The sequence below is a fragment of the Phoca vitulina genome, unplaced genomic scaffold (assembly GCF_004348235.1).
Source record: "Phoca vitulina isolate PV1807 unplaced genomic scaffold, GSC_HSeal_1.0 scaffold27, whole genome shotgun sequence".
Lineage (NCBI taxonomy): Eukaryota > Metazoa > Chordata > Mammalia > Carnivora > Phocidae > Phoca > Phoca vitulina.
Window position 1 is genome coordinate 16,413,893 of NW_022589730.1, and position 22,078 is coordinate 16,435,970.

The 22,078-nt window shown below is 48.6% G+C and overlaps 1 protein-coding gene across 1 annotated transcript in view; it reads right to left on the minus strand.

The window, feature by feature from the left end:
• Positions 1–16,558, minus strand: part of LOC116643682 (O-acyltransferase like protein-like) — a 30,341-nt gene extending 13,783 nt beyond the window's left edge. The window contains exons 1-6 of the mRNA XM_032422593.1: positions 16,534–16,558; positions 15,026–15,205; positions 14,143–14,245; positions 8,462–8,563; positions 3,101–3,266; positions 1,413–1,492 (exon numbers count right to left, since the gene is read on the minus strand). Of these exons, the coding sequence (XP_032278484.1) occupies positions 1,413–1,492; positions 3,101–3,266; positions 8,462–8,563; positions 14,143–14,245; positions 15,026–15,205; positions 16,534–16,558 (656 nt within the window). The remainder of the gene's footprint in view (positions 1–1,412; positions 1,493–3,100; positions 3,267–8,461; positions 8,564–14,142; positions 14,246–15,025; positions 15,206–16,533) is intronic.
• Positions 16,559–22,078: the final 5,520 nt, after the last annotated feature.

Sequence of the window (22,078 nt, forward strand, 5' to 3'; positions counted from 1 at the left end):
ATTCATGCTCTCTGATCTAGTAATTCCCCTTTAAGATATGCATTCTAAAGAAATATCAAAGTTGGAGAAAAATGGTTACCATGAAAATATTGATCAGACTGTTATTTATAAAAGCATAAAATCAGAAATAATCCAAGTGTTTAACAATAGGGGAAGGTATAAGTAAACTAGAGTTGATTCATGGAATGGAATGTGATGCACACATTAAAATTATATTTACTTAGAAGTAAAATAATATAAGAAATTGCTTATGTCATAAAACTATTAAAAGAAAGATACTAATGTGTAGATACAGAATCCTTTCATATATAAAAAGCTATGCAGAAAAAAAGATTGGAAAAATAAACACGAAGATATTGACATGGAATTCACTTCTCCTTGAGCGAGGGATGGGTTGAGGGTGATGGTTTTCCCCTCTCTTCATCCTATTACCTTCCAATGTTTCTTAAATAGAACATGTATTTTAACAAAAAAAGAAACATCTTTTAAAATATGGCATGGAGGGGCGCCTGGGTGGCTCAGTCAGTTAAGCGTCTGGTTTCAACTCAGGTCATGATCCCAGGGTCCCGGGATCGAGTCCCACATCAGGCTCCGTGCTCAGTGGGGAGTCTGCTTCTCCCTCTCCCTCTGCCTGCCACTCCCCCTGCTTATGCTCTCTCTCTCTCTCACTCTCTCTCTCAAACAAATAAATAAAATCTTTAAAAAATTATTAAAAAAAATAAAATATGGCATGGATAATCCCCAAGCTATAAGTCTCCTCATGAATTATTGAGGCCTTAAGCTTTTCTAGAACTAACAAAAATTAAGGTAATAAATATCCGATGTGGGGAACAGGTACACTGATGCATTGCTTGGGGCACTGTAAATTACCTCCCTCTTTCTGGAGAATAATCACACAATATGTAACAAGCACCCCCAAATTGTGCCTACGCTCTGACCTAGTAATTCCACCTTGAAATAGGGCCCCACGGAAATGAAGAAGAGTGGAAACGTAGTATGTTCAAAGACAGTCATCGAGGGGTCATTTGGAGTCACGACAAACTGGATCTAACCTAGATGGCCAACCACAAAAATGGTTTATGACTCTGGAAACTGACAAGTATGCAGATCGTGTCGCTATGTGGCAATGTTTACAAAGACCGTTAAGTGGAAAAAGCTGAGACAGGATATTAATACACACGGATTGCAACTCTGCAAAAACACAGAGGGATGTGAGTAGGACAAAGATCAGAGGAGGATGCGGAGGAAGGTAAATAGTGGAGGATGTGGTGTCCAGACTGTTCTGAAAAGTTTGTTTCCTAAACTGTAAAGGCTGCTGTGCCCAGAACTGCAGGACTCGCTGAGAGTTCCGTGGGAGACACCCCACGGGGAGACACCCCACGGGGAGACACACCTGTCCCGGGGAAACTCACTTTCCGTGGATGAGGACGATCGCCGGCGTGGTGAGATGGAACTGAAAGTCGTTGGCGAGGTACCACGTCCAGCCATTACACTGAAACGAGAGGAGCAGAGGTGACCCCTTTCCCTCGCTCATGGGGCACCCCACATTGTCTCACCTTTCTGGAGCTGGAGGAGGAATTCACTGGGCAGCTGCGGGGGGGTGGGGAGCAGGTGGTGGATTTCCGTGGGAAGAGAAAGGAATTCTGAGTTCCAGGTATTTCAGGTACCCCATCTCATTTAATCCGGGAACAAGCCTGGGTGGTGGGGATTATTATTGCCAGCTTACAAAATGGAAATGCGGGCAAGTGTTCTCGCTTGTTGAAAAAAAGCAATAAGAGCTAAGCTCCCAGCACCCTCGTGGGAGCTCAATGCCATCCCGTGACCCGAATGTAAGGAACAACCATGGTTTTGGTGTCGTCAGAGTCCATGTTGTGCCCTCTTCCCTGCCTTGCCGGCCCTCCTGGCCTCCAGGGGAGGAGTGTGCTCACTTAGCATGGAGGCCTGGCTCCAGATGAGCTTTTCTGGGAAGGCCCAGAGTTCCCACGAGAGCCTGACAGGCGGTCCTCTGGCCCAAGCCACCTCGCTGCAGAGGCTGTCCGCCTTTGTGTGGAGGGAGGCAGTTACCTGTATTTCTTCTTCAATGTGAGGAGGTTCCCGGGGCAATTCTCTCCAGGGCTTCAGAGATAAAAGGCTCCTTGTTCCCTCCAATCCCCCACCAGACTTATTCAGGGCAAGTGACATCTTTCCTTGTCCCCGCTAGAAAGAAGTTCCCGGGATGGGCAAATCTGTGAGGACTCAAGGCCTGACAGGCCTCACACTTCTGCTTTCAGGGACCTGAGGCAGGCTTTGCCTCCAAGAGGGGCTGGCTCGTGTCCTTGTCCCCGCTGCCCACGCACGGCCCCAGCCAGTCTGCATCTGGGCGAGCGGGCCGGCCTGTCCTCCATGGGCCCTGTCCCAGACATGGGCCCCTCCGAAGGCGGTTAGGCTGGGACGGACACCCTGTCCGAGCCGCCGGGCACTGGCTGTTGGAGGGCAGCCTCCCCGTTGGTAAGTAGTTACGCGCAGAGATGAGTCACGCTTTAGCGATTCTCTTGTCAGCCTTGCTTTCCAGGCATGTGCAAACGTCAGGGACATGATTTAATTACAGCAATTTCACTTGCGTTTACTCCAACGTCATTATGAGGAGAGGAGGGCTTTGGGGAAGCCCCCACCCACGTATACAGAGGCTGTGGCTTGAAATGGAAAAGAATTCATTACGGCGAAGGTGCAGCGCAGTGCTCCGTCCCAATTATAGGTGAAGAAAGTGTCCTTTCTCCATGGCGTGACACGGGCTGGAACAGGAACCTGACGGGGCAAGGCCGGCTGCATCCGGGACAGGCACCTCGATGGTGGGTGGGCAATGCCCACTACTCCCCCCTCCGCTTGTCGCAGCAACCCTCCCTGCCAGGACTGGTTTGGTAACGCTCACCCATCCTAAGGGGCTAGGCTCCCCGCCCGCAGCCCACCTTACTATGGCTTCGCTGTTACTCCAGAGAATATGCCAGAAGAAAGGGCATCGGACTCAGGTTGGCCCTTGGAAAGGTTGCCAAACCACGTGAAGGGAGACCCGGCGTTTGCCCCTGCCCACCTGCCTGTCGCTAGCCCCTAACAGGGGACTCACCGCGTTTCGGACCGACAGGAAATTATTGAGCAACAGCAGATTTGTCCACCACGCCTGCCGGCAGTTATCCAGGTGGAACTTGGGCACGTCCCAGACAGGTCCCCAGGGAACAAGAGAGAACAAGCCAACCAACAGGCACACGGAATACAGGTGGAGAGGCTGCAACCTGGCAGGGAGAGCCGGGGGAGAGAAGGTGACTCTCCACAGTGGTTCCATTCGGTCCCCTGGGCGAGTGAGCGAGAGAGATGCTCCAAACCAGGTTGTACTGGGTGGGCGACCAGCTCCCCGGCCACACCGCAAACACTCCCACATTCCTGGGTAAAAAATCATGAGCCCCCAACCCTGAGCCAGCTCCGGTGCTGTGGATGCAAAAATACTATTAGTCATTGAGCAAGTGGAGCATGTTGGCCACTGTGCTAGGAGCTTCTCAGATACTTCTAACCCTCGGAACACTCCTTCAGGGAAATACTACGTGCATTTTACTGGTGGGGAAATTAGAGCTCTAAGTGTGGGCGATTTGTCCAAGGTGGCCCAGCCATTACCGCAGTGCTGAGACCAGACATCGGTTCCTGTTCTTTATTTCTCCCTCCCTCCCTTCATACCCTACCTCGTCCCGAGCAGGACCTGAAGTAGCTACAAAGATGATGGGAAAAAAGGCACAGGTGTCTTTTAGAAACAGAATTGGAGCCGCACCTGCCACCTAGTGTACACATTCTAGCAGCCACGTTTGTCACCCTGGGAGCGAGTCCCGCACGGGGCTCCCGGCGCGGCGGGGACCCTGCTTCTCCCTCTGCCTGCCGCTCCCCCTGCTTGTGCTCGCTCTCTGTCTGTCCAATAAATAAACAAAATCGTAAAAAAAAAAAAAGAAAGAAAGAAACAGCTACAATGAATTTTAATACTGTACCTTATAGAGCTCAATGTATCCAAAATATTATTTCAATAGGTAATCAATCTAAAAAGTTAGTGAGCTGATTAACATCCTTTCTTCTTTGACTACATCTTTCGAATCCGGTGTGTACATTTACTACTCGCCCACACGTCCGTGGGCCACCTGTCGGGTGGCTACCTATGGGACCTCACTGGCCTCGAGTTCAGAAGTGAGGTTGTAGCGGGGAGAGGGACACGGTCCTGGCATGGATTCTGGGTGAGCTAGGACCCCGGCCGTCTTTTAAAAGAACACATTTAGAAATTCAGAGCAGAGCACATGGCCCAGCAGTGTCTCTGAACGTTTCAGTGGGGGCACCAGGGTGCGGGGTGGGCTGTGACAGATGGGAAGGGTAGGACTGCAGGGGGGGCGGGGACAGCACCCAGCCTCTGGTCTGCGCGGGCCCCGGGCCTGTTGGCCTCCCGTCCTCCCCACGATGATAGCATCCTTCCTAGCACGCGTCTGGTAGGCTGGAGGGCTGTGGGCACACAGGCAGCAGGTGGGAATTGCAGATCACAGTCAGACAGAAAGGGCTGCCGATGGTGCCAAGACGTGTCTCCCCCGATCGGCTCAGACAACAGCCATGGAGCCCTCCCCGGGCCTGGGCCCTGCCACATTAGCCATCTGACCAGGCTGCCCTGCAGCTGCTCCCACAGGCCTCCCAAGCCTCCCTTCCCACCATCTGTCACCTCCCCGGGGAGAGTAAGTCAACCCCCTGCTCCCCTCAGAACCACAGTTCAGGTCAGATGCCCTCAGAAGGGAGCAGGGTCCGGGCATCGTCCTCCCCAGCGCAGCCTCTGAGTTGGGGCCCGCGGGGGCGAGGCAGAGGCTGCTGGGGTGGGTCTCACCTTGAGGAGCAAAGCTACAGAAATGGGCGTTCTAGTTTTATCTAAATTTTCATACTGAGAACATCATATCACTTCCCTCTTCCCTCTTCTATGGAAAAGGGGGAATAATAATTCCTTATTTTAAGGAGGCTCATGATTCCTGCCTCCTGAGATTTTTTGAGAACCAAATGAGATCAGTAAGAAAACAGTGGGAAACATCGAAAGCATCAGGTAAATGTAAATGCTCTTCATTTTGTCCAAGCTTCTGGAAGATTTAAAGTGAAGGTTTTCAAAGATTAAAAAGTACAACTTCGGCTGTTGTAAGAGGTGTGAGAAGCAGGCATTCTCATACCTGGTGGGCGGGAAGGTAAATCGGAAAACGTCCATCAAAATGTTAGATGCACCAAACTACCAATTCTACTTGTAGGAATTTACCCACAAACATGTTCACAACAGTGCACAAAAATGTATAGACACTGTATTATTGTCTAGGATAGCAAAAACTTGGAAGTACCACCATGCCCATTAATGGGGACAGGTTAAACTCCTAATAGTCCACCCACACATCACCATCCCAGGCAACCTTTGAAGTCAGTGAAGTCCTTTCATGCAGAGAGAGAGAGACATGCCAACATTAATCATTAAGTGCAAAAAAGCTACATGCAAAATAGTGCGGCATATAGTATAAACCTATTCATGAGGGAAAAAAAATCCTAATGCATATAAATACACGGAAAGTATCTGCAAGAATTCACAAGAAACCGTTAGCAAAGGTGTCCTGTGGGGAGTGAGACTGGAATGGGTACCCTTACTTTTAGTGTATAGCCTTCTGTTACAGTTAGACATTTTTTTATTATGTTATGTTAATCACCATACATTACATCATTAGTTTTACAGTTAGACATTTTTACCAGTAATTTTTTTACCTATTAAAAAACCCTCCTGATTTTTAAAATGTGGCTCCTGGTTGGAATAATCACAGTTTTAAGGGTCTGGAACATCTACTCCCCTTGTTTCTCATTACGTAATCTTTGTTCTGATTGACCCCTGGAAGCTGGGTTTTTGCATTTTCTTAAAGCCACGATAGTTCCCAGCTGTCGCCCAACTCTTGCCCTTGTCCTCTTGCTGTCTATTCTCAGAGTGATTCTTGGAAAATGTAAATCTGACCGTGCCACTCCCCTCCGGGAATCCCCCAAAGCCTTCTGGTCTCCAAAGAAAATAGAAAGTCCTTAAGGCCGCTAACAGGTCCTGTATGCCCCGGGCCATGGAGCTCCACTCCAGGCCCACCTCTCTGAACTCACTCCCTTCTGTTCTCCAAGTTAACCGCTCCCTCCACTCCAGCAGGCTCTCTGCGGTCTTCCAAACACACCAACAGTGTCCCCTTCTCTGCACCCACTCCCCACATAGGCCATTCTTCCCTCACAGCATTCTCTTTGCTTAGAACCTTCTTTTATTTCCCTTGACAAATGTCATCTCCCCTGACTACCCTTCCAGAGGAAGACCGCATGGTGCCTCAGTCTTCCAATTAACACTTGGTGACACTTACCATCACTGACCTGTTAGAAATGTATTTGCATGTTGCAGCTTAATGTTGCATATTTATTTGTTGATTGTCTATTTCTATTCACTAGAACATAACCCCCAGGCCAGAAGGCATTTGCATGGTGATTAAGTGCTGAGTCCCCAGAGCTTACAACAGTGTCTGGCACACAGGGGTCCCTCAACAAATACAGAAGAGTGAGTGAACAAATGATCTTACTTCCAGTCCTCTTGGAAGTAAGGAGGCAAGCAATCAATTATAATTGAGTAATAACAGTGGGTTTTGCCAACAAGAATGAGAACATCAAAGTGGCTAGGAGTATGGCTGCTTTCTCACTGGGTTTACCTTAGAGAGTGAGTTCAAACTCGATTGGTGATGCTTCCTCTGATTTTTCAACAAAGTTTTGTCCCACTGTAGACTCTCTTCCTGGCTTCAATCTGCCACTTTCCCAGAGCTCCCTATCTCAAGAACATTACCACCATCCACCATGTCGTTCAGGCTGGAAAATTTGAGTGTCCTTGATTTGCCCTCTCTCCATTCCCAATGCCAATCACCAGTCCAAATCTGCTGTCCTGCCCAGATATTGCAATAATTTACTCATGGGATCCTCGCAGCCATCTTGCCCCATAAGGACACACACACACACACACACACACACACACACACACACACACACACTCTTCCTGCCCCAACTACTGCTTTATCTTCCCGCTAAAACACTTCCCGCTCTTCAGTCCCCCACTCTAGGACTTTTCTTCTGAAGCAGGTTTCCCAGGCAGAACCCACCAAGCCAGGGGATCCCACGCCCCACCCCCTAACAACCCATCAGCATCTCTCATTAACACCAGTCCCTCTACAGAAGACCACAGGGTAGAATAGGCTAACCCCAGTGCCGAGTTACCCAGAAGATATTGAAGGAATAAGCACTCTGTCAAGTGGGCAGGACAAGGGCTAGATTTAATAGTGTTTGGAAGAAACCACGAAGGTCATGGTGAAAAGACATCAGTAGAGGTCTATTTCCTGGCTCAGACTCATTCTTAACCTATTTACCGGAAAAGTTACAAGGTGTAAGCAGCAACAACAGTTCATAATGGCAGCTTGAGCTTACTACGTGTCACACACGTTTCTACTCTTAGCACATGTTCTCTCGTTTCATCCTCACAAGAGTCCAGTGGCGTGAGTGCCACTATTCTTCCCATTTCTGAGATGAGAAAACTCAAGCGCAGAAAGGTTGAGACACCTCCTCGGGGTCACGCAGCTGGCAGAGGATTGAGACAGAACGCAAGCCCAGGCACACCAACTACAGTCAGATCTTACGCACTCCATTTTACTAGCCCAGAAGACTGGGTCAAGACCCTCCTTCCTGTTCCATGACAACGACGTGTGACAAGAGAGGCATGGGCCCTAAGCAATGAGAGCTGGCTCCCGCTCAGCCAGCAACAAGCCATGGTTTAGAGAAGGTCCAAAAGGAACGTTGGGCTACGTGAGTTGAAATTTCCTCTTCTGCCTAAGCAGAGCGTGGGTCTCATTCCCTCACAACCTGTCTGCCCTCCCGCTGACCCCAAACTCCGTCCCAGAACCGTATCCCCCCTGCCTCAACCATCCACACGTTCGTAACAAGGACCACGTCCTCCCCGCCTCCCTCTGAGCAGAAGCACCATTGTCTCAAGCATCACCTGCCCCTCTCCTTGTTATATCTTATTTTATTTTTATCATTACCCTTAGTACTCTGAGTTACAGGACCCAATTACTACCAATTTATAGAAGCCACGCACCTTCTCCCATTGGATACACATTCCAGGGAAACCTAACAGTACATTTCTTGAAATCTGCGGCCCATCAGCTGAGGAATAAGGATGTTTTTGCTGGTTTAATATAGTTCAAATTCTATTAGGATAAATGCCACAAAAATTGGTATCTTCTACTGGCAAAAGCCATTAAGCCAGCAAAAATCAACTTTATGAAGAAAACCATGTCTCTCGGTTTATTTTTCTTTGAAAATTATTTCAAAAGAGTAATAAATGATTACACAGCAATAATGAATTAAGAGATGAGACAAACAGACCTACCTTGTAAGGCGGCTGAGGACGTATCTGAGTATGACGCTGAGGGTTGTTCCTTTGTCTGAATTCTGATGTATCTTTAAAAACGACCTTGCACTTAACCAGCCACTGAGAGAGAGAGAAGATGAGTCACAGGAATTACTGATCATGATACACTTCATCGGATGATTAACGTGGTTGTCTCTATCAGGGTACAGTAAGTGATACTGTAGGAACAAGATTATCTCCAACACCAAAGCAATAATAGTTTTCTTTCTTGCTTATGCTGCGTGCCCACGGCCAGTCACCTCGAGCTCAGCATCTTCCCCACCAGGAGACCCAGGCTGAGGCTGCAGCCACTCTCTGAAGGAGCACCAGCCATCCTGGCGGAGAACAAAGCGTGTTGGAGGGCTTCAAACCAACAATTAAATGCTCTAGCCCAGAAGTGACATGCTTAAAGCTCTTAGCATACTGGCAACACCAGGTACCCCTCATTGGCCAGACTAGTTCCCACCCAATCGCCACGGGGCCAGGAAGTAGACTCTTACCAAGGGCCTGGAGGGAAGAGAGCCAGAAATATTTGGTGAACAACTTTATGAGCTACCACATTAGCCTTTTGAAATAATAACATCCAAAGCCTTCCACGTTTATGGTACCACCTCGTTTTCAAAGTACTCTCGCTGACGGTGTTGCTTTTGCTTCTAGAGCAATACCAAACTCCTTTGCAATAAATGTTTGTTGAGCGAGTGATTGGTAAAAGGGAAGATGTTACTATCCCTGCTTACCTAATAGGGATACTGAAGCGCAAGGACTCAGTGGGTTGCCCAAGATTCTCCACCAACATATCCTGATGACAAATTTGTTACCCGGAATGCTCAGCTAAAGAAACAGGCTACGTCTCTGAGTTCTAACCTGATGATAAGCAAGTTTGGGAGGGAGTTTCCTGACCTTTTGACCTGGATGCCAATGATCCTTGTGGGTGTTTCCCTAAGGAACAAATGCATTTCCTATTGCAAAAGAAGGCTGTGTGTGTGTTGGAAGGGATCAGGGAGGGTTAGAGAACGTCTTTGTTCTCTGCCAGCACGATTTTCTTTTGAAACGCAGCAAGTTGGAGTCACTAGAATAGGAACACAATTGATAGAGACGTGTAGAAAGGCACGGAGATGTGGAAGTGAGACAGCCAATTCCAATTCCGGCCTCCTCTTCATTTCAGGAAAGAATGAATCGGGGTCTGTCTCTGTGTGCGGGCGTGCACCAGCCCGCCGTTCAGTTGGTCTGGAGGACAAAGAGAAAGGTGGCAGAGAAAACAGGCCTTGAGCAGGAGAAGTTGCTGTCGGAGGCTGGGAAGACCCAGAGACCTGCCCCCACGGGGGAAGAGTGCAATCCTGCCGTAGAGTTGTGCGGAGTCAGCCGGAGAGGTAGAAAGGGATCCCTGACCCTCCCCAGCGATAGTCAGGGGTCTTTGGCTTTACTATGTAAAATATGAGTGACACGGTGGGTAAGACAGGCTTTGGGCCCGAAACAAACATAATGTTTCAGTTCTAATTCTAACTTTCCTAGCTGGGGGGCGGAGACTGAGGCAAGTTATTTCATCTCTGCAACTTTCCCAGCTATAAAAACGGGCATGATATTCGTTCTAACTTCCTGGGTTTATTGTATATGGAATAAAAGATTGTAGGCTCTTAGCACGACGGCGATACTAGGCATCCCTTAGTAATATTTCCATTGTCCAAATGAAAATTTTATTTAAGAGAATATGTGCACTTTCTTTTCTTTTTTAAGTTTATTTATTTAAGTCCTTTCTACTCCCCATGTGGGGCTCGAACCGACGACCCCAAGGTCAAGAGTCGACTGCTCTTCCGACCAAGCCACCCTGGTGCCCCAATGTGCACTTTCTAAAGTAAACAAAATGAATGCTGGAGGGGAAGAAAACAGTTACTGAGACAGGTAAAGAGAAATAGAAGCAAACAGGGATAAAGAGAAAAGAGACAGACGTCTTGGTCTCTTAGGCCAGGTCAGGAGCTACTCGCTTCCACTCCGCCGTCTCAGCTCCTTATGCCGAGGCTCACACAGTGGTCCACGGACTCTAGCAGGAGGCAACAGCACCCCGAGGACGCTGTGATTCAGTGGGCCTGGGAATCTGCATTTATAACAACCTTCCAGACGAGGCCAGTACAACTGCATTGGGACTAGACTCTGAGAACCACTGATAAGAGGCCCGGCACTCCCCAGGCCCCAGAGCGAGCCTGGGGTCAGATATGTAGCCTTTATTATAAAGGGACGCCTATTTGTCGTTTTCTTGGACATCTGAAATTTCATAGCCTTGGCCTGTGTTGTGGGTATCTCAGGACTGACCCGGTGGTGTCCCTATTGTCTCAGAGATTCGCACCGATAGTCCAGGCATGACCAGTGGCTCTTCAGGCCTTCATTCTTCCCTCCTGGTGGCAATCCTCCAGCCTGAGTTTTGGCTCTGGTTCCAGCATCCCGATCTGGCCTTGCCAGCTTCCCTCCCACGGTTTGGAGCTCTGCCAATCAGCCCCATCCAGCATTTGGTGTCTTTTTTTTTCTTTTGCCTTGTTCTTACTAGTCCTCTTGCAGGGAACAGAGTTCTGGACTTTGAATGCTGTCCCCTGGGCAGACCTCCCCACCCACCAGGGGCCGGCCCAGGTCCCCCGCAGCTGGGCTTTGCCTGCCTTGGTTAGGCCCAGCTGTGCCCTCTTGGAAAGTCTGGTACCTACTGGTTCCCATATCACTGCAGATGGTGGCCTCTGACCCTCGCCTGTCTGTTTGACAGTCACCCTGACCACCTCCTACCATGAGCTCCTCCCTGGCGACCAGGTCTCAGCTCATTCTGTACCCTACTTTCTCTGCATTCCCTCAAGAAACTATCACACCAGAGGTTTGAGCTAAAACAATTAAGAAACCATTTCAAAAAAAAAAAAAAAGAAAGAAAGAAATCATTTCAACAACTACTTATTGAGCAACACTATACTTTTGGCATTGTTTTTGGCGGGACAGCAGGACACAAAACAGAAGAAAGTCCTGCCTTATATTCCAGTGGAGAGACACGGGCAATAAATACAGAAATAATAAGTAAGTGGCATCTCTAGGTATGTTAGATAAAGAGAAAAGATAAATTAGGAAAAAGGAAGTTAAGAGCGCCGGTGGGTCCATTTTAAACAGGGGGCACGAGCATGGTGCGGGGGGAAGGCAGCATTTGAGGAAGCGCCTGAAGGAGGGGGCTAGCCGCAGCGGCTCAGGGAAGTAAGTGCTGCAGGCATGATGGGCATCCTCAGCCTCCTGTGGCTTCTGTTTGCGAGCTGGTTCTCTCCTAATCTGGTGGGTCAGTGGTTCGTACGCTTTGGCATGTCATAGACTTTAAAATGAAAAAAAACTAGGAGGCACTCATCAGAGCTTTCTCCCTTGTCTGGCCAACAACAATCTGAGCATCCATCCCCATGTCGCTCCTCTTTGGTCGTTCCCAGCATGTAATGTAGACGTGTTCTCGGATCCCCTCTCTTGACTGGGACCTCTCCTGATCCCCAGCCACCGTGCAGCTCCCCCAACCACAGTCAGCCCCTCCATACCCTGCCATCCGTGCAGGCCCCCCACCCACAGTCAGTCAGGGTCCCGGGATCAAGCCCAGCATCGGGCTCCCTGCTCAGTGGGGCAGCCTGCTTCTCCCTCTCCTGCTCCCCCTGCTTGTGTTCCTGCTCTCACTATCTCTCTCTCTGTCAAATAAATAAATAAAATCTTTTTTAAAAATATAATAAAAAAATAAAATAAGATATCAGATGATATCGCTTTTCAAATGAAAGCTATTCAACCACTTCCTGTTCCACAGAGACAGAAGTCCAAAGTCCTGAGTCTTGCTACAAGGTCCTCTGTGGTCTGGCTCTGCGTGGCTCACTCTCTTTCCTCTCCTCCCTCTCTCCCCACCTTCACTATGCTTCAGCCTTCTTTCTGCTCCTTTATCGGGGCTCTCTCTCTCTCTCTCTCCCCTTAGCTCATCTGCACCAGTGGCTCGGTTTGCCTGAAGCTTTTCCGTCCTGGATTTTTCCCATGGCCGGTTCCTTCTTGCCGCTCAGACCCAACAGCAGCCCCTCAACAGATGAGCCTTCTCTGACAACTCTAAACAGGTACCCACTCGCTCTCACAAACCACTGTTCTATTCTTTCCTAGTATTTATTACTACCACATTTTTTCTTGTTTGTTTGCTTATTGCTGGACAAACACACACACACACACACACACACACACACACACACACAGTCTTGGGACCACAAGAAGTTCTCCTTTGTTTTATCCATGGTTGTATCCTCAGGGCCTAGAACGATGCCCAGCAAACAGGAATTCAGTAGATGATGGTTGGATGGATGAATGCCTAGCATTTGATGGAAGCAAGTGCCGTCTACTGTCACCATCTCTCTGTGAAGGAAGAGACATTTAACCCCAAAGAGGTAGAGGCAGGTCCGCACGGTGACAGAGAACACGGGCTCCAGAGTCAGCCTGCCCGGGTTTGGGTAGTAGGTCAGCGCCAGGACTATCTCCCTCAGTTACCTTTAAAGTAGAGATTTCGTAGTCCATCCATACAATGGAATCTTACTCGGTCATAAAAAGGAATGAAGTACTGAATTGTGCCACAAAGTGCATGAGCCTCAGAAACATCACGCTAAGTGAAAGAAACAGACACAAAAAGGCCAGATGCTCTGTGGCCCGTTTATACGAAATACCTAGAAGAGGTAAATCCACAGATTCAGAGAGCAGATTTCTAGGAACTGGGGGGTGGGGGAGTGGGGAAGATCCGCTTAATGGGTACGAGATCTCCCCTGGGGATGCTGAACATGTTTTGGAACTAGTTAGAAGTGGTGGTTGCACAATCCTGGAAATGTACTAAATGCCACTGAATTGTTCACTCGAGGGGCTTAATTTTATGATACGTTATGAATTTCACCCTAGCAACAAAAAAGGAAGAAAATGGGGATGTTGTGGTCCCCTGTTAGGGGGACATCGCTGGGATTAAGTGAGGTAATGCTGCAGCACTTAACACAGTGCCTGACATGTATCACACAATTAAGAAAATGTACCTCTTAGTAGTTCATTTAAATAGAGAAAGCTTTCTGAAATGTCACACCATTTTCAGATTTGTTCACACTTCACTCTAGTGAGAACCGGCAACTTTATCACAGATTTGCATCAGTCCATGGGCCAGAATTTGAGAACCACTGAAATAAACAACTTTGATTCAGATAAAATCACCTTTTGTAAAAAAAAAAAAAAAATTGGAGGGGCGCCTGGGTGGCTCAGTCGATTGAGCGTCTGCCTTCGGCTCAGGTCATGCTCTTGGAGTCCTGCGATCGAGCCCCACGTGGGGCTCCCTGCTCGGCGGGGAGCCTGCTTCTCCCTCTGCCCCTCCCCCCTGCTCATGCTCTTTCTCACTCTCTAGCTCACGCTTTCTCTCTCGAATAAATTAATAAGATCTTAAAAAAAATTTTAGAGAGCCATCCTACCTCACTTAAAAAACTGAAGATACAGAAGAGAGGAGCTGATGACAACAGTGCTATCTATAGTCGGACAGAAGCAAAGGTCGGGGGGGGTAAATCAGTGTGAGCCATTCAGTGTTTCTCACTGGAGCGATGACGGCATCACACACACGCACACAGCCCCAGACAAACATGTGCACAACAGCGGAGAAAACACCATATTACCTGACCAGGAAGAATGTGTCAACCCCAAGATAGAACGGGCCGCTCCGAGAACAAAGGTACAGTGGGTTTTTAGGCACTCTGGTTTTCCACTCGAGCACGTTATCTGCAACAAACGTGAAAACCGTGTCTTTTTGTTTCCCAGCAGAAAGTCCTGTGATTTAGGTTTTCAGAACAAGCAAGAGGAACCACCTTCAACTTTCATAGCTTCAAGAGGATGTCGTGCAGCCCCACAACTTGGGAGGAGAAGGTAGATCGGCTTAAGAAATGGTGACAAAGGCACCTGATAGTGCCTACCAGGGACCCGTAACCAAGGCTTTGAGCCGCTTCCTACCCTCCCGGTGCCCACAGCTCAGGGGCTCGGCAGCGTCACCCGGCCGCCACGGGCTGGTGCAGATCGCCGGGGGGCTTCTCCAAACCCCCCCGGTCCAGCCCCTCCCCTCAACTCCGCCCCACGGGCTGGCCCCGCTTACAAAGAGCGGCTCCTTCCAGCGGTGCTTCGGGGGCGAGGCCACAGGCAGAAGGCCGAGAAACGCTCATTTAACACCAGTGCACGATATTTATCTACGCTTGACTATTTTTCCAGAAGGAAACATTAGTTTCTGGATTCATTCATCATTACCAGGAGGAATCCAGCTCTTTGGACAAGGAATATGCCATCCTCAGGTATCACTGTTCACCTGTTCATAGGGGCCTGATTCACACCCGGGAGGAGGTAAAGCGACCGCTGGGCACTGGCCTGGGGAAGTCACTTGTGAGAGGTCATAGCTGTCTCTCTGAAACAGAAGGAAGGCTGCTCTTGGGGAAGGCTGCAGCCCCAACAGGCTCCCCTCACGGGAAAGCTCTCTTCCTCAACTGCTCGTAAGGACTCATCGGTTCTCCTCACCCAAAGACAGCCATGCAGTCATCTGACTGGTGTGCCCCGACATGATCCAGAGGAGACTCAGAACCCGGATGCCGTTCAGCACAGAGCACGGGCTCCCTGGAGTCTCTGTTGTCCAGACGGCCGGCACATTCTTCTGCCAAGAAAAGCATGTCAGAGCATGCTCCACGGCTCCTAAAAATCCTGGACAAGAGCGCAGGTGTTACCGTCCACCCTGAAAGCCAGATCAATCCACACGCTGCCCCACAAACGAGTCAAAACACACACACCGTGGGTGATCTCGGTTGTCACACAGACACTCCTTTGCTGTGACCCTGGACTGCTCAACCCAGTTCTCCATGGTCCCCTCTTGATCTATCTGTGCACCTTCGGATGGGGTCTCCCTCTGCTGTAAACCTTGACTTGCCCTAACATGCGTGCTCTGAGGTCGGTGCCCAAAATACACTGCCTGCCCAAGCTCAGGCCCCAGGGATGCCAACCCCTGACCCCAGTCCTGTTTTACAAAGTTGGGGGGGGGGGGTCTTAGACATCATTCAGAAACCACATGCTCCATAAAGCCAGCATTCCACTTGGAATGGCATTCCTTCTGTCCTCCCAAGACTGAACTACTTGCAAACCACATCCTTAGCTGTCAAGTACAGGGATGAAAACAGAGGGGCGCGTAGCCCAGCAGTTAAGGAGGCTGGCCCTCTATGTAGATGCTCCTGGCTCTGAACCTGGCTGTCCTTTGTTAGATGCTCTGCAACCTCTGGCAAGTGAGTTAACCTCTCTGTGCCTATGTTTCCACATCTACGAGATGGGAATCAAAGCAGATCTTACGATCTTAGGATTCGCATGAAGAACCAATGAGATGACATAACAGCTGATCTACTCACTCGTTAAGCCCTATAGCTTTAATCCCTTCCACTTAACTTATTCCTTCTAATTTCTAAAAAATTTTAATTGGACTCACTTAGATTAATTCCAGAGAGCTGGAATTGTGAACCGGGAACCTCCAAAGGAAGGCTCAAGCCGCTCCAAGGGACTCATACTTTCTCTTGGGTGTGGCTTGGCGCTTCCACATTGCAGGTGCAAGGTTGCAGAACTGAGACCTATTTACAAATGAGATCTGGCTTATAACCAGGTGCTGGAACTCTAACTCAGTTTCTTAAATGGGAGAATGTAATTGCCAAACTTTTTGAGTCTCCAGCTGTAAATAGGAGTTTTTCCCTCGGAGTCACTCTCCGATGTTCCTGCCTGAAGGCACGGAGCTCACCCCGACAGAGGGATTTTCATTCACCAGCACTTGGCATGGCACAATCAGCCGTGTCCTATGTCCTGAGTCCCGGCCCCCCTCGGCTCCCGAGAAGCCACGTGCCACTGTGGAGAGATATGGCCCCGGGCTCTGCCCAGTTTCACCCACTCTTCCGCCTCTCAGGACCTCTTCCCTCACTTTTAAACTGAGCAGGCTTCTTGGCAGGGCTCTTGTGAGTCTTTGAACACATTTGTCAAACATCTGGCCTGACGCCTACCTTGGCAAGCGAGTACTGAATACATTTTGCTACCATTTGATTTTTTTTCCAGCTAAATTCTGCTTGTGGGTGAACTTAACTAGTAGCAGCTTATAACACTGTCTGAAAATAACTGGTCTTTGGGGAGGACAGCCTCTCTGAGCCCCTTGTACTCAATTGTACATGGAAAGGAGAAGCCGAAGGGGCATGGGGAGGATCGGTTGAAATGACGCATGTAGTCAGTGGTCCTCAAAGCGGGGGTCCCCAGTCCAGCAGCTTCAGCATCACCCGGGAACCTGTTAGAAAGGCACAGTCCCAGGCCCCATGCCAGACCTACCCCCTCAGAATCTTTGAGGGTCAGGACCAGCAACCTGGGCTGTGACAAGCCCTCCAGGTGCTTCTGAGGCTCCCGAAGTTGGAGAACCACAGGGTGTGACGGTGTTTTGGAAAACTTTGCGGCCCCTTTGGATTTTCTCAGTGATTATTACTGTGAGCTCACTTCAAGTGACCAAACACAGATTAAAAGCCCTGACTTCCAGAGGCTGAAATCCACAGCTATTTAGTTCATGGAAACTTCCTCAAACATGCACTCGTATTTTTCTCATCTAAGTAGGAAAGGACAGGCTCATGTAACAGGAAACCGCTCTGAGCGAATGCAATGATTATTTGGAGGATAAAGAACCAGGAATCTGAAATACCCAATTTGGCTCTAAACTTCTAGAAGTACACGGTAGTCTTAAGTTGATTTGACTCGCTGGTGAGTGGAAAAGTGGAAAGGAAAAAGGATGCTGACCCTGGGGCTCTCTCCATGTCGATTTTTATTTCCAACCACTCAGGATGTGATATTTTACTGATGCTATTAAATACAAAAAAATTGCTACAGCAACAGAACATGGAACCCCCCCACCCCATACACCTTTCTGAAGCCACACTTCAGTGTAGCTGCTGAAAAAGCTAACATAACCTTCGTATCCTGATCATAGAGAGTCTTATTTTGGGCTAAAACCCTAATGTTTCAGTGGCTGATTGCTGACTCCCTACCCGGTGTGTCTGCCTAAAATCCTGCGATCTGGCCTTAAAATGCCAAGCTCTGAAGCTCAGCCTTCCAACTAATAATAGGCAAAGGTAAATTTGGGGACTGCAGGCTCACCCTCCGTCTGATAACTAGAAGCATGCGGCAGGTGCCTGGAACCCAGCTGACCTCAGCAAGGTCAGTGTTAGCGAGAGGGGTTGACCAATTAAAGCCGCTCCCCTTTCCCGCTTCTGGCTTAAGGGAAGAGAATGAGGAAAAGAGCAACGAATCAGGAGGAGGACAGTTCACATTATCTTGTTTAATTCCCTCAACAAATCCCATTGTATGCCCCCATTTTACGCAGGTGGAGACTGAGTTTCCTAGAGGTCAGACAACCTGACCAAGGGCAGAGTTAGAAACCAAGGCAGGTCTAACCAGGGATCGCTAAGCATGGGCTCTTTCTGCCATGCCCATGGAACCTTCTCTGTGGCAGCCGGGCAGCCGAGTTCTTGAACCACATCACATGAGGAGACACTGATGGGCTCTGAGATTTGTGGGAGCCCATCATAACTGGTCCCCAGTATCTGATGTGGAGGAATAGAAACAAGAGACCAAGTCGAAGGGCCAAACGAGGGCCTGTGAGTAGAAATTACAGAGCAGCAGGGACTGACTCTGCGCAGGAGCTGAACAACGAACGCGTCCCACGACGATGACCATGGGTGCAGAGGGACCGCCTTCTGGCTTGGGAAGGAGGGCGAGCGTTCTCAGCTCTTCTGTTCCATCATCCTGACACAAACACGCTTTGTGTTGCTTTCCTTGCTGTTGGGAGTTTGTGGTGGTGGTACCTTTGTTTTTGGTTTTGCCTGAATATCCCAAACAGGATCGGATAAAATCATCACTGTGCCCTCCACAGGGGACATACTCCCCGAAGCTACTTGATCACATACTCATAATCTTGCGGCCCATTCATTGAAATTGTGTCTTATTTTTTATCCCCTTAGTTGGAAGAAGGGAAGGCCAATTCTGTGACCCTGCAGGGGCTCTGCTGAACATGATTCCCCACGTCCTAAAGGTGTTTGCACGAGGACACTATTCTTGTTTCAGAGTGGGGAGGGGGGGTCTTTGCCTTGCCATATGGGCAGGCAGAAATAAAGGAAGTGCTCTTGACTTGTCCCTGAAACACAACCCAAGGTGACCAACCGCTCACGGCCGTCCAGCTCTCCCTTCACTAAGTGGGGTATCTCGCTCTGGCTCAGCTACCCTTTAGCCAGTTGCGCACTTACCCCTGGCTTCGATTTCTACGTAAATCTTACCCGCCCGCCTTTAGCCAGTTGCGCACTTACCCCCTGGCTTCGATTTCTACGTAAATCCTTTACCTTAGCGATGCCAGAGGGGTTCTGTGAGTCATCTGCGTAGTTGCGACACTGAAAATAGACACTGGGATCATGGAATTGTTCTCAAAAGGATTACTCCAGTGAAAGCCAAGCTCTGCTCTGACCTAGTCGTTGGGTAGCACAAAGACACACTGGATAATTGTCCCCGAGAAAGAAAGCAGCATTTCCAGCGGCCTCGCCTTAACACTCTGATAGCAAACAAAGACCGCATTGTAAAGAGCAGAGACCCAACCTCCACACTGGCATCTAGAAGCCGTGGGGCATTCACCAGATTCCGGCACCGTAGGGTTTATTTTCCAACTGCGACTCATCTGAGTCACCTCTCATGAGTGGTGTTAGTTTCTTAAAATGCCTACTTTTTCCTCTGCTTGGGGTTCCTGATAGTGAGAGATGGGCCGGGCAACCCGCTCTGCTTCTCGGTTCAGTCCTCTGTGTCTCTCTCAAAGGCAGACTCCTGTCAGGGGCCGGAGGGGCGGGTGGCGCCCTGTCGTCAGACCCCCTCCCCCTGAATGCCACGTAGACAGTCCCGGCCAGGGGCAGGAAGACGCCCAGCAAGGTGAGGCACCTGCAGGGAGAAGACAGGTGTGACCAAGCCTCACCTCACACCAATGCCACGGGAACATGAGAGAAACGAGCCCAGTGAAAAACAAACCACTCCAGCCCCCGACTAAAACACAGATAAATATCTAACAGTTTTAAGGGGTGGGAGTGGCGTTCTAGAATAAATAATGAAAGAAATGATAAAAGCAAAGATGAATGGATTTCACTAAATTCCTTATTATAATTGTAAAAAATAAATAAATAAATAAACAGAAGCAACCCAAACACTGAGGAAGATACTTGCGGCTGATATGACTAAGGATTCCTATCTTTCACCTGAATTATATAGTTTCAAAATGAATAAGAACCCAACTCACACACATGCACAGAAACAGGAGTGAAAAGTAGGAATAGCAGCTAAACTTGGGGGAAAGAACTCCTTGTTACCAATTTTTTAAAATGTTCATTAAACCAATTTATTTAATGGATCAAATGGGTACTAGTTTTTATAAAGGTAGCCTTTGACGCGAGTGACGGGGTGGTGGTAAAGACATGGACGTGTCCCAGGAGGGGCAGTTATATAAGTGAGGTTTTCAGGAAAGCCTCTCACCAATTATTCCAGCTACAGACCAGCAATTCTATTAGCTTGTCCGGAGGACCAATGCATGATGCAAACAAAAAGGAACAGGCAGGATTGCTGAGGTGTTTGTGGGAGAAGCCATGCCTCAAATAAAAGAAATTAATCTTCAGAGGTCACATGACAGGAACAGGACTATTTTGGGACAGGATACATTTCTCAGTGACTCTGAAACCCAATCCCATGTGGGTGTGGTCAGCCTTCCTCTTGAACATTTCCGAATTTTCTCGTTTAAGGTACACGGTGATCTCCCATGGAACGCTGGCCAGACATCACTCAGGAATGAAAATTAATTGACTATGCGTCGTTGGTGAGTGGAAGTTGATAACATAGCCCCGACATACACATCCCAACCAGATACCCCAGATGCCCATACTCACAGACACACGGCAACAAAGGTGTCGAAGGGGAACATTCCAGTAGCGCATCTAGCCACAACCACGCCAGATGAGGAGGAAGAATTTATTGTAAAGAGAGAAAGAGAAGGGGCCAAAAATGAAGTATTTCTGAATCTTAAAATATCTACCAAGGGAAAAAAAGAGAGATTGTATTAATAATACTTTATTTTGCAATAAATAAACTTTTCCAAGAGCTTTCATATCTATTATTTCAAAACAAAACTTTGACATTAAACAGGGCAGCTGGCTTTTCACATATCTGATGGGGAAAATAAGGCACGAAGATGCTGAGATTCACAGGAGGAGGAACTCAGCCCAGCGCGATGTGGACCATGCTCTCCAGAATCTGTAGCCCGCCCAGACTCTCGAATCCTCTCCCAGCACAGCACTGGGAAGGACAATGCTAAAAGGTGCCATGGCCAGCTCAAATCTGTTTGCAAACAGGTTCCCACAGGAGAGAGATAAATGCAATATGAAATGAAAAAATACGGTGGAAGCCCACAGGCTGGGGAAAGGTGCAGTTTAAAATGGAAACTCAGAAGCACCAACTCAGGGCACAGCTCATGGTCACTGCAAGTAATTGGTAGGGATTTTAGTGGTAAGATGAGGACCGTGGTCTGGAACTTTCTCATGCCGCAGAATTACCTAGAGGGTTGCTCCATAGATTGCTCCCTGTCTCCCCTCCCTGCGGGCTGATGCAGTAGGTCTGGGTAGGACCTGAGAATTTCCATTTCTAACAAGAAACCAGGTGCTCGTGCTGCGGATCAGAGCACAGACACTGAGCACCACAGGACCAGGGAGCTTCCAGAACTTCGGCAAATGCTGGGGAGTGGCAATGGTAAATACCAAAAAAATAAAATATTAAGTGCCCATTAGGTATGAGACATGTTTTGGACATTATCTTTAATCCATCAACAACCTACAAGAAACTATTATTTACCTTATTTTATAGACAAGGAGAATTCTCCTCGGATACTCGTGCACGTAAGCATGAGTATTAAGTGGCTAAGAATACAGGTTCTGCAGTTTGAGGGCCTGTATCTACTCTTTATAATATGACCATGGACAAGTGACTTCATTGCTCCATGCCTCAGTTTCCCCCTTGGTAAAATGGAGACAACAGTTCCTTATAGGGTTGTTGTGAGAACCAAATGCAGCAATAGCTATAAAGCACTTAGGAAGTGCCTGGTACAGTCAGAGCTCAATAAACATCGCTGTCTCTATGATTGCTGCTAAGTGGCAGGGACGGAACCCACTCAGGTCTGTGTGAACCTGAAGAGTGCAGTCTTTTGATTTCCTCACGCGACCTCATTTCACCACAACACGTTGCCTAGACTTGCATTCAGGAGGCTTGGGTTTGAGCCTGCTTGCTGTGTGACCCTGGGTAAGTTACTTCACCTCTCTGGGTCTCATTTCCTCCTCTGGCTAATGAGGAAGGGTGGGTTGGACACGGTGTCCTCTAAGGTCCTTCTACCTCCATGAGTGTGACCTGAGGGTTTCTGAAATGTCCCAATAGGTCACTACAAGATTAATAATATGTGTTAATTGTGATTCTTAATCGTGACCTGTTAAGGGGGGGAGACAG